The sequence below is a fragment of the Seriola lalandi genome, unplaced genomic scaffold, assembly GCF_002814215.2.
Source record: "Seriola lalandi dorsalis isolate HSWRI2012SDOR001 ecotype SW California unplaced genomic scaffold, Sedor1 jcf7180002054735, whole genome shotgun sequence".
NCBI lineage: Eukaryota > Metazoa > Chordata > Actinopteri > Carangiformes > Carangidae > Seriola > Seriola lalandi.
The window spans coordinates 751,659-764,279 of record NW_019525288.1 but is presented as its reverse complement, the minus strand read 5'-3'; the positions used below and the strand labels follow the sequence as shown (position 1 = coordinate 764,279).

The 12,621-nt window shown below is 41.9% G+C and overlaps 2 protein-coding genes across 5 annotated transcripts in view; both read left to right on the top strand.

Annotated features, from left to right (window-relative positions):
• acsf3 (acyl-CoA synthetase family member 3) overlaps window positions 1-5,038 on the top strand; it is a 32,102-nt gene extending 27,064 nt beyond the window's left edge. For all 4 annotated transcript variants that reach the window (XM_023424367.2, XM_023424368.2, XM_087178791.1 and 1 more), the window contains exons 8-10: window positions 524-658; window positions 1,120-1,231; window positions 3,791-5,038. In XM_023424367.2, coding sequence (XP_023280135.1) covers window positions 524-658; window positions 1,120-1,231; window positions 3,791-3,905 — 362 coding nt within the window. In that variant the 3' untranslated portion in view covers window positions 3,906-5,038. The remainder of the gene's footprint in view (window positions 1-523; window positions 659-1,119; window positions 1,232-3,790) is intronic.
• Window positions 3,909-12,621, top strand: part of cdh15 (cadherin 15, type 1, M-cadherin (myotubule)) — a 36,852-nt gene continuing 28,139 nt past the window's right edge. Inside the window, exons 1-3 of the mRNA XM_087178790.1 lie at window positions 3,909-4,047; window positions 6,838-6,972; window positions 7,876-7,992. The gene's annotated coding sequence lies outside the window, so the exon portion shown is untranslated. The remainder of the gene's footprint in view (window positions 4,048-6,837; window positions 6,973-7,875; window positions 7,993-12,621) is intronic.

Genomic DNA, 12,621 nt, shown 5'->3' with positions numbered 1-12,621 from the left:
GGAGGATACTCTCATCCATCCTCTGCACTCTGACTTCCTCTGTCTCAAACACACACACACACACACACACAAACAACCTATATTCAACCAAGTGCACTTACTATACATTTCTTGTATCTGGTCATAAAGGTGATATGAGTGTATATGTTGTTCTTCTTCAGTTTAATTGACTTTCACCCAGATTTGTTTGTTTTATTTTTCCCAGAAATCCAAAAGTTGTTGTGGTTTCTGCTGCAAGAACCCATTCATAACCATTTACAGTAAACAAGGTTGTCTTGTGGCAAGCACAGCTATGCTTCACATAACAGAAAGTAATAAGTGTGTAAAGTAAGTTTCTAGTTGGAGAAAATGCTAATAAGCTGCTGGATATGCACAATCAATGGAATTTAGAAACAGTCCAGTACACTCAGTGGATCCATTTTCTAACCTCCTTATGAACAAAAAATAATGAGCCATAAAAATATGACTGGAATTTTTCCCTTCTCATTGATCACCCGCCTCTCTCTCCTTGTATGTCTTTTAGGAGACACTGCGGTCTATAAAGATGGTGTGTATTGGATCATGGGTCGCAGCAGTGTCGACATCATCAAGAGTGCCGGCTATAAGATCAGTGCACTCAAGGTGGAGCGTCACCTACTGGCTCATCCAGACATCATAGGTAAGAGTGCTGTACAAGCTTAGTCTGGGAGTGAGTGGGAGGACGGTGTCAAGGAATTTGAGGGCCTTCACACCAATATTAGATCAATGTTACAAAACCAGTGGCTGTTTTTATACAGTATATAATTCCCCAGTTTAAGACAACGCAATAAAACAATGACCTTAAACATACAAACAAGACAACTGAGGAGTTGTTTCTTTAATGACAAAACAGTTGGATGTTACAAAGGGGGCTATAATTGCTACATCCAATGTGCATGTAAACACCCTCTAATTAAAGATAAGAGTCAGCACTTTTAGCTCCAGTCATTGTTTTAAAACCAATGTGCTTAGGTTCAGAGCCAACACAGCAAAACAAATGGCAGTGTACTAATTCTTAAGCACTGCACTTCAGGAAGAAATCATTTGAGCAGCTGAAACTTAAAAACAACATGTCTGCTTCACGTGGTTTTAACTTTGCAGATGTGGCTGTCATCGGGGCGCCAGATGCCATTTGGGGTCAGAAAGTGACTGCAGTGGTGCAGCTAAGGAAGGGGCAGAGTATGACCCTGCCAGATTTGAAGACCTGGGCAAGGTACTGTGACCTTTAGCTAGATAATATTTCCTTTGTAGCTCCTACCTGTTGATCCACTCTCGTGTGTACCCCTCTGTAGAGATTAGGCTTAGGGTTAGAAACAGATTATCCCTATCATCAAGCTGCGTTTTCTGTTCACAGATTCTAAAGTAGGAAAGATGTTTGTTAATACAGGGGTGTAAACCGTCATCCTTGACTCAAAGGTTAACAAAGAGACAACAGACACACCCTTCCTTCACTTTAGCAGAAAGCTGCAGCGTAGCCCTGGAAAAACATTAAACCGGACTCACCTTTTGCCACAGCCTGCTGCAATGTCATCCAGCGATGTGCTATGTTCACCAGTTAAACTCATGCAAGTTCACATTCCTGGTAGAAGTCGAGTTGCTTTGACTTTGCAGTTTGAACTTTGTAATTGTACTGTTTACTTTGGAATTGATGAGACGGAGCACAAAATAATGGTGGCTGTGATAAGTTTTCAGGGTTTTAAAAAGTCTTTGTCCTTGTGTTATAAACCGCTGTGCAGTGTTTTAGTGTCTAATAAGGCCTAAAACTAATGGATGCATTATCATGAACTAGCCCTCCTGGATCATATTTTGTCTTACTAGTACCTGAAACAACAGGCCCACACCAACACAGCCCCCTTGCATGTTTTTCTTTTCTTTTTTTTGTACGAAGATCTGTTTTTGGTCTGTATGACCAGTATGGGTGAGGTCACTAACAACTGGACCACCTGCCCTCTTTAAAAGTGCTTTGCGGCAGCAGGTGGACTCCAACCCGTACCACCAGTGGAGACTGTGACCTGAATAACTTACCTCCAATCCATCATCCTGAACTCACGAAAACAAAACACAAAAAGAGCACCATATCCCATTACTGCAAGGGAGAGCTGACCCCGTCTTATTACGGTGATTCAAGAAGACAATTTCCACGGCTTTTTGTCAGTCCTGTGGTAAACAAATGAAGGCTCCTAATGCGGTTTCTGCAGCTCTCCCAGCAGTTCGGCACACATGTCCCCAGTGGCTGGCCCTGAAGTCTTCAGATCAATAGGAAAGGATGTGAGAGAAAGAGAGGCCAGAGATGGACTAATGAGGGGAGCTGAAGGAAAGACAGGAGATGAAAAAGAGGAAGATGTGGGGGAAGCGAACAAATGATTGTTACGGGAAGCTTTGTCTTGCGAGCTAACAGTTTTTTTTTTCTCCCTTCCTAAATGTCAGTGGAGTTTATTTTGTCTATCGCAGACAGTTGCTGGTGACATGCAGCCCTCCACTTTGCAGTGACTTTAGGCACAAACACCCCTCTGTCTTACTCTTTTCCCCTCTTTTACTCCACCCCTTTCCATAAAATTTGGTGTCATTTTTATTCTTCTTTTTGTCCTCTACACTGTCCTTTCTACCTCTCACGACTATTATTCATTCAGATTTCTGAATTGTGTGTGTGTGTGTGTGCGTGCGTGCGTGCGTGCATGCGTGCGTGCGTGCGTGCGTGCGTGCGAGTGATTGTGTGTGCTGTGGGCTCCATATGGTGTGGGGGTGTTAGATCTTTACTGCTGTGGTCTGCTGGTCCAGCATGGTGTATTACTACTACTGCCTGTTACCCAGGATAACACACACACTTAAAAACTCACACAGTGTTTCCAGCCACGGGTGCTGCCAGCGGACAGGCAGTGCCAGCACACAGCCCACTGCTGAGGCCAGGATGTAGAGGAGAGAGTGGGAGATAAAATGAGACATAAACAAGTAGATGGATGCTCACTCTTCAGTGCCCTGGCTTCAGCTGTCAGTCTGAATCTCTATCACACCCTCTGCGCCCCACACTGCCTTGAACACGCACACTCATGCACACACAAACACTCTGCCCCGGAGAAACTGGTGACACGAGCAAGGCCCCATTACAGAGATGTGTATGTATGCACAAATACTCACTCACACTTTACTCACTGAGTCAGAGAGACGGAGAGACGGAGAGACAGAGACATCTGCTGAAAGTGGTATTTGATGGCAGCAGCATGAGTCATTATGTTCACTCGCACCACAAGCGTGCACACAGGAACACACACACATGCACAAACAAACAAACAAACAAACAAACAAACTAGGTTAGAAGATAATAAAAAAGCTCCAGGCTTCAAAACTTGACGTAACAACCATACACTAAAAACTGAAAAAAAATAAAACACTTTTAATTATCCCAGCCTTCTGTTTTTCCTTTTATTATTTGTTTTTTTTATTTCATCTCACAGTGATTATATTGTTTTGTACGAAGGGAATTGTCTGTGTCTGGAAGGCGAATTGGGGGTATTAGGGAGGAGAGCTGCAGAGTGTATGAAGGACATTTCTTTCCTTATCTCGACTGCTCTGCCACAGGGCTCGCCTTTGTTTTGCAGTTGTTTTTTCTGTTTTTGTTTTCCTTTTTGTCGTTGCATATGTGCGCGCGTGCATGTTCCGTACGTTTGTGCATCCTTCAGTGTTAAGCGTGTCCCTGTGCATGCTTGTATTAGTTCAGTCCGTGTGTTTCTGCAGTAAACAGTCGTCAATTTATTAACACCAGTGTTTATTGCAGGGAACACATGGCGCCCTACACCATCCCCACAGGCCTGTTGCTGGTGGAGGAGATGCCGAGGAATCAGATGGGCAAGGTCAACAAGAAGGACCTCCTGCGACACTTCTTCCAATGACTGGACCACTTCGATATGTATAACAATACACAGGTTCCTGGTCCCTCCCTGGCTGTTCCCATCTGGTCCTTAGATCCGACAAACATCACAGACAAGTGTGCAGAGGGAATACGAACTAATGGAAAATGACTTAACCTCTGAGGTAACTTAATCACAACTACAGACATTGCTGCAAAGGTAATTCTGTTGCAATGAATGCTAATTATTATTGCATTCTTTATCAGTTATGTGTAAGAGGTTTGGAAATCATCACTTTGGTATATCATTTTTTGAGGCAGTATGAAACAGATCCATTAAGAGGACAAAATGTGAAACTTCATATACCAAGAAAGTCAAAATTATCTGAAGTGACCCGAAAAATGGTGGTTTAAATTCAAACTGAATAACAGACAGACTAATGATACGTAAGAAATTTTCAAGTAGTGTTAAATGATATGTGACCTAATATGACCCACTTTTGTAGGGTTTGCAATTTTATCAGTGTACCAATTCCATACTGCAATACTGTATGAATTATAACCAGGTTTAGGCTGTGTAGTATGTTGACACTGGAAACATGACAAAAGTGATTTTTGAATGATTTGTGTATATTTATGTCTTAATGGACACCACTGACCCTCAATGTAATGTACAAATGAAATGAAGCAGCTTCCCCCAGCTCCAAACAAATTTAAATAAATTGCGAATGAATAATTGTTTACTAACTGCGAAACAGTGTATACACTGTATACAGTTCGTATGTTGTACAGAACTGGGACAAAACATTTGATACAGTTACTCAAAGTCAATATACTTGTTTATGAAGTATCTGCACCCAGCAGAACTGTGGGATACGCTGTTCTATCTGCGTTAATGAGATGGGAACAGCCAGTGTAGTCTGCTTTGGTTCCTGATGAATAATTCCTCATACTCTGAACAGGATGTTCAACTGTTGCACAGCGGTACTGTTATTGGTAAAGAGTGCTTTGAGTACTTCATTGGTTTATTCAGATGTTTTACTGGTGGAAATGTGGTGTTATCACAGAATACAGAATAACAGTTTTGATGGGTGGAGTGTTGTGACCACAATCAAGAATCATAGTTAATTACACCTGCAATAAAAACAAAATAAAAGACAGTGTGTTGATAGAAAAGGAGGCTTCGAAATGTGATCAGTGAGTAAACATGGATAATATTAGTTCCTCAGCTCTGTACACACTCTGATACGCTTGAAATGTTTATCTGAAAATAAAAAAAAAAAGTTTTATAAAATTTAAATTAAAAAGTGTTTTGGAGTTATTTTAGTTTGCTACTTTTTCAGAAGTGTGTGTGCATGTGCGTGCGTGTGTGCAGCTGCGGTTACACAGGTGTGATGAGAGCCTGAAGGCGGATTCTTTAGCAAGGCACAACACCGCAGCTGGATGCCCCGCACTCCATCTGACTAACCCTCGCGCTCCGCTTGCTCTTCTCACCTCTCATCCTTTCTCATCTCCATTTCTCCAATACTTCACCTCTCTGTCTTCATCACAAGTCAAAACAGATTGCAGTGGCACCGGGACCAACTTCACTGTGACTCCTTTTGAATCAGCGCTGGCGTGCAGCCAGAATAGGCAGAGAGAGCATGAAGAGATGAAAGAAAAGGCACTGAGAGGAGGAAAAATATAAAGCAGGACTGTCAGAGAGATTGGAGCCTTGACAAGAGCTGGCTAGAGAAAGTTGATAGAGGAAGGGATGACAGAAATGAAGATGCAAAAAAAAGAGTCGTAGGGTTTTGAACAAGTGATATGCAAAGGATATGGAGATAAAGAACAAGGGAAAAGAGTGAAGGACGCACCAAAATACAGTTGAGATAAACAATCGTGATGAACAACCAGAGAACTGAAGATGGAAAGAAATACAAGTGCAACCTCCAGCCGATACAACCTCCTGTCCACACACACACACACACACAGACACACACACACACACACACACACACACAGACACACTCGTCCGCCCACAGTCACCAGAGACCTGATTAAGAGAGCAGAGCTATCGATCTGTGGGCTGGCAGGCTAGGATGGATGAGCAGGCAGGGCTGCAGGAGCACCAGAGGACAGTTTCAGTGCCCCCAAATCCCCCCGCCGCCCCACCCAACCACCCACGCCAGAGCTGAGAGCCGGCCAGAGCCACGGGCAGGAAGGCTGGGGCTGCCACGCTGAGGCTGCAGCCAGCAGCAGAGGGTCAAAATCAAAACTCAAGAGTGTTGAGCTGTTGTACAGTAATAGGTGCACTGTACTGTTGGTGTGTGTGTGTGTGTTTAGGAGGGACATACAGGACTGGTTCCTGCGCTCGCCTGGTGCATACAAGGGGGAGGGGAAGCTGGTGGATATTCCCTGGACTCAAGCTTGATGGAGTACTTGTGCCCTTGAACTACCTCCACCTCCCCTTTCTCTCTATCTCTCTCTCGCAAACACACACACACACACACTCCTTGGCTGTGTTTGCTGGAGCATGGTGGAGGAAGTTGTCTGTAGATGGCTGCTTATTGGGCCCCAGGGTCCTGGAGGGTGGGTTATGGGGGACACCAGTGAGGTTGTTTATGTGTTTGAGACCCACAGAGAGTTCGGGTAGAGTGGTGAAGATCTTAAAGGCAGGCAACGTTACAAAGAGATGAAGGGAGAGTTTATATTGTCATGTTGGTGCTGGTGTCTTTTTGCTTTGTCGCAGGTTCACTTTTTATGTGAGTCTGCCTTCAAGATGATATTTGTTTTTCTAGACTAATTTAGCTTCCTGTTCAGACAATGGACACATTAGGTTATAACAGGAATCTGGTGGCATCACAAACTAACAAAGAATTGAAACAGTATTAGATTTCAAAAAGATTTTTTTTTTTTTTTTTTTTTACATCGGGTACACTGATTGAATGCCAGTTCATTCAATCATTGATTTGTTTTCTCTATCCGCTTTTCAGACTCTTCTCCCAGCATACACCTGGCTGACGGCAGACGGAAACGCTTGACGGATTGAAACTTCCTCACATGGGCGGACACAGACCCATGAGCGCTCAATTACACCGTAACAAACAGATCAAAGGACACAAGCACAGGTATGACCCCAAAATTATAATATGATCAAATTTAAGCAAGTTATCCACATAGAATTTTTCCCAATAAAAGTTCCTAAGTGCTTCAGAATAAAAGCAATTAAAGAGCAACTTAATGAATTCCAGTGGTTTAACCTTTCACCTTGCTTCAGTCATGTAGATGTGTACTCTAGGATGTTTCTGTACACCGTGACATCACAGTTTGGTGTGGTACAAGCACAACAACACCAATTAAAACCGATGGAATGCTAAAGAAAAAGTAACCCCAACGTAAAATCACAACTTGTTGTTTTTACGGTATTTGTAGAGAATAAACAAGAACGTGTGAGTGAACTGTAGACTCACATCTTGATACCTTTGGACAGACCTGGGCGAGCTGTTTCCCCTGTTTCTAGTCTTGGGGCTAAGCTAAGCTTCATATTTTCTACACAGATGTGAGAGTGGTGTCAATTTTCTCATCTAACTCTCTGAAAAAAAGACGAATAAGCATATTTCCCAAAATATTGAATTATTCTCTTAAACAAAAGAGCACAAAATATAAGTTTCTCTCTTTGTTGAATGGGATGATCTAATACTAATTGGTAAAGTATTCCAAAGTTATGGTTGACAAACGATGGCCTCCCCTTATATTTCAGCCAGGCTCTGGGAACATCTATTAGACACTAATTATCTGGCCCGAGACACTTTATGTCATTATATGAAAAGAAAAATTCAGAGGTGTGTATGGGGCCCTCAGTATGTAAGGTCTGATATGTAATAATTAACATTTGATATTTAAATTTCACCATGCAGCCAAAGCAAAGAGATCAACAGTAATGTGCTACCTGCACTCGGAAGGTTTGGATTTGGTCTTGTGCATACAGTGTGTTACTTTGAAACTCATTCTCTGTCACTCTGACTCCTCAGACGTCTCAGTCAGCCCGTCACTCTGCTGTGAACATGAAAGCCGTCCATCATGAATGATTCTGGAGGAGAAAGAAGTTCATCCCTCTTCTCTTTGAACACTGACTGCATAATAAACAGGTCAGACTGAAGTAATAAGCCACAGACACACAATAGCTTCTCGGCTCAAGGCAGAACACTTATACACTGCTGGTCTATTGAACATTGCAGACACAAACAGAAAATCAAGCTGCAGTTATAACTTTCACACGTGCACACTTTTGACAATCACATAAGGCTTCGGGCCTGCGTCTACTTGATGAACATGACAGGCTTTATGCATGTAAGTGGGTAGAAGGAGGAGTGATCGGAGGATGACAGGCAAGGCTCTTCAGCCCCAGGGACACCCTGTGTATACAGTACACACACACACATACACACACACACACACAGACAATCAAACGCACATCAGTGAATCCAGACCCCCACCAGCTCTGTGTGGGTGCGTAACCAATGCTTGTAGTGGCAGGTTGTTGTTTACATGGAGCTCATGTTTATTCTAAAGCTGCTTACACCTCACTGGCTCAGCCTCGGGCTTCGTTCCTGTGAAACTCCTGCTGACTCGCTCTCTGTTTCATCTTGGCCCTTTTCTCTGTTGACCTTTTTCCCTCTTACCTACTCTCTATCGCTCCCTTTTTTTCCCACTCTCTGTCCCTCATTACTATCTGTTAATTATGTTTGTCTCATTGCCTGTGATGTTCCACAACATGTTTTTTGAATGAAGGACATAACACGCAACTCCTGTGTCCAGTGGTGGAAAGTAACTAAGTACGGGTTACTCAGTTTACACAATTACCGTACCTAAGTACAACTTTAAAGTACTTTCATTTAACTTTAGTATTTCCATTTTATGCTACATTACACTTCAACACCACTACGTTTCAGAGGGAGATACAGGATAGTGTGGTGTTGCTACTTTTATTTAAATAAACGCTTTTAATACTTCTTCCACCACTATCTGTATCTTTGCAGTTGAACACAACTCTAAAAAACTTTTTTGGGAAAAAAAAAAAAACAAAAGAAAAAATAAAACAGAATCAATACTGAATTATCATGTTCTAGCTCTCATAACTCGGCCCACTCAACAATGGAGAGAGACAAGGTCATGAGAGAATAAATAGCAGGCAGACTAGCTAATGATCTATCATTCTGGACAAGCGGCTGCACCCAAGAGCGGGCTGGCTGACAAGATCATTAATAAAAGCTGCTGGGAGAGTGATCGATCGGCTTGATGGATGATCAGAGCCACAAATACTATAAAACACCTGGATGTCAAGCCTTGTCTCTTTGAAGAGAGGGAGGGAAGGAGGGAGGGGAGGGAGCCTTAAAAAAAAAAAAAAAAAAAAATCAAAAATCCAGACCCCAGCGGGGAGTCGTCAGAGGGGATCAAACCCTGACGCTCCACCTCTGTACTGTGCTGGGAAATGAAGTCGGCGCTGCAGCCGCATGTGTGATTTTATGCATGTATCTGTGCATAGCTGCGCTTTAAATCTGCCAGTGTGTTTGATGCCGTCAGTGTGTGTTGTACACACACAGAAGCTCAGTGTGAGAGCATCATTGTAATTTGAGGTAGATCAGGGAGTCAGCAGGTGTCGTGCTGTACAGGCTGCTGCAGCAGTCCACCGTGGTGTAATGGGAGGTATTTATTATTGACGTGCTCCCCTCACACCATTACTGAGCGCTGTGGTGGTAATCTGTGTCTCTACTACGTATCTCAACTCCCTCCTTCTTCTCTCCTCTCTCTCCCTGCTCTATCTGTAGTATCTGCCAGTGTGTTACAATGTCTCTTTTGTCATCTACACACACACACACACACACACACACACACACCTTACTCAGCAGTTCATCTCGATTCCTAATCTTTTCAGTGAGAGAGAGAATGAGTTCAGAGTGAGTGTAGTCTCCTTGCATGGCTGCGTGTATCAATATCTGTACATTGATCTGGCCTTGCCTCTCCTCCTCCATTCGTCCAGATATAGATTGGTTTTTCCCAGCAGGTATCTGTGCCTAGAATCTGACTGATGGGTGGAGTGCGTACGGGAGGGTGTATTGAACCAGGGTGTCCCACATGCCACTAGAGTGTGTTAGACCGCTGAGCAAAAAAGCACTGGGAGGAGGAAAGGGGGGCAAGGTTATACTTCAAACAAGTGTAACAGATACTGGCTAGAGGAGTGACACTCCTATCCATTTCTGAATTGATGCAGTGGTAAAGATAAAGGTGTAGGGCTGCAACGCTCATTTTCATTATCGATTAAACTTTTCATTACTTTTATATTTATTGATTAATCGTTCGGCCTATGAAATGTCAGAAAGTAAAGAGAAATGCACATCAGAGTCTGAGCTGACTTTTTCTTGCTGCTTGTTTCGTCCAACCAACAGCTCAGAACCCAAACTTGTTTAATTTACAATGTTATAAAACACAGAAAACAGCAAATCCTCATATTTGAGAAGCTAGGAACAGATAAGATTTGACATTTTATCTTTATAAATGATTTTAACAGTAAATGGTTTGACAAAGTTTTTACCAGGTTGTTTTCTTTTGTTCGGCTCTCTTGACTTGATTGTTTCAGCACTAAAGTAAACAGAGTCTGAGCAGGGGTTTTAACCATTATTCTTTAGTACAAGTCTATAGTGACCTGATTCTTAAGTATCACAGTTTTAGCTGCAAATAAAAACAACATTGCTTTAAACTCATTTCAAACATAGAATTGACAATAATAAATTCCCCAAAAATATGTTTTTGATGAAAATTGACTTCGTCCTTTCACTTATAGATTAAAAAAAGTTGCTTTGATATCTTTAAATGTCACCTTCTATATTCTATGTTTATTACTCATAGGCTACTGTAATTGCTCCATGACTGGCACAAACCAAACATGAAATAATCATCACAGTAGTCAAAGCTCAAATAACCAAAACAATAAACACATGTACATAAATGGAAAGACATCATTCAAAAAATAATGTATAAATGAATCAGATTGGGCAAAATATGGTCCTGAAGTAAAGTATGCATTTAAAGGTTAAGCTTAAAGTGACCCCTAAAAATAAATACCAGACTGACTGTACTCACTATTTTGTTTCCTATTAATACAATACTCGCTACAGTAAAGGTGTGTAATCTGGGTTTCGGCTTGGTGTGTGTAAGCGCGAGTAGAAAGGATGTTTTATGTGTGAATGCATTTTGTCTGTATGTGTCTGTGCCGTTACCATCGGGGCCTGACCATAAATCAGAGGCCCTCAGGCCGTGGGATAGCCCAGCTCGTGGCTCCATGTGTAATTACAAAGCTGACATTTAAACAGCAGCAGCCATATTTCACTTGCTCCAGCGCTGGATGCAGAGTGGTCTACAGATGGAGTAAAAGTTTTCAACTAAAAAAATAAAAAAAAGTCAGGAAAAAAAAAAAATCAATAAGAGATAGAATGCATTCTAATGCCTTGTTAATGGACCCGCATATTAATTATTCAACAGTGGCCATTTTGTCTGCTCATTAAAGTGGCAGCTGTGAGGAGAAATGTGCAGCATTACTCTGCCCTGCTCTGCTCGGGCAGCGTTATCACTACATTCTCCTCCTCTCACAACGCTAGACACACAACATGTCTGCGTGTGTTTGTGCTGCATGACACTGATTTGGATCTGTTGGTTTTCACATCCATAATGTATCTATTACACTCTATCTAGTATGCCGCTTCTATAAGAGATGTTATCTCTGGCGTGTATCACCGTAACAAGTCGAATGCACCATATAATGTAATCTGTAATGTAATTGATTGAATGATTTCATCCTCAGTTATATCTTATCATTACTTTGAATGATTTGTGTTCGATTACTTTTGGTTAACAACGTTCACACAACAATAGTTGCATCTTGCGTGGCTTTTTCTCAAATGTAAAAACTTTCCTTCTTCCGTTGCTTTCTCCACCACGTCTCTGCAACGTGGATGTATTACACTGTCATTTTATCATTTACTGTTCACATCTGAAAAGGGCGACTTCACACATGTTAACCATTTTGGGAAATGTTGGAAAATCATTTCGCACACTGATGCAGTGACAGGCTGAGGCAAAGTGAGAACAGAAAAAAGTGTAAATTACACCATAACACCAGCTCTGTGCCATGTGTCACCCATGTTTCCTAGAAATTATGTTTATGACTAGGAGATGGAGTTCCGCTGCAAAAATGTTGCTGCTGGTAACTAGTCAATTTAATAAATAATCAATCTGGAGCTTAACTTTAAAACTTTTTAAATTAAAGCAAAGAAAGGTGTGTTAAAAAAAAACCTCTTTATGACCATTGTGTCGTATGACCTGGCCTGTGTTATCCAGTGTACTGACAAGTACTGATTCGAAATTATATCTGGTTTATTTGTCACTTTTTATCAAAACTTTAAAAACCATTTAACCATATTTTTGCAGCAAGCCATGTATTATTATGATACAAATAGTTGTTTTTTAATCCAGGAAGGGCCCATAGTGTTGAGGATGAGTTTGAGGGCCACTGCTGGCAGGGTGAGTCAGTGGTGAGGAAATGTATCTGAGGTGGGAGCTGTGAGACAGGGGGAAAAATTAAAATTCCTCTTTGGCCTGCTGTCAACCTGTCTGCTGACTGCTCTGAGAAGCTGCTGCGTGACGGGATTCCTAATGACACTGCAGCAGCCATTGCCACGAATTGCTTTGACTTGATTTATTTCTCCTTTTACAACCCCACC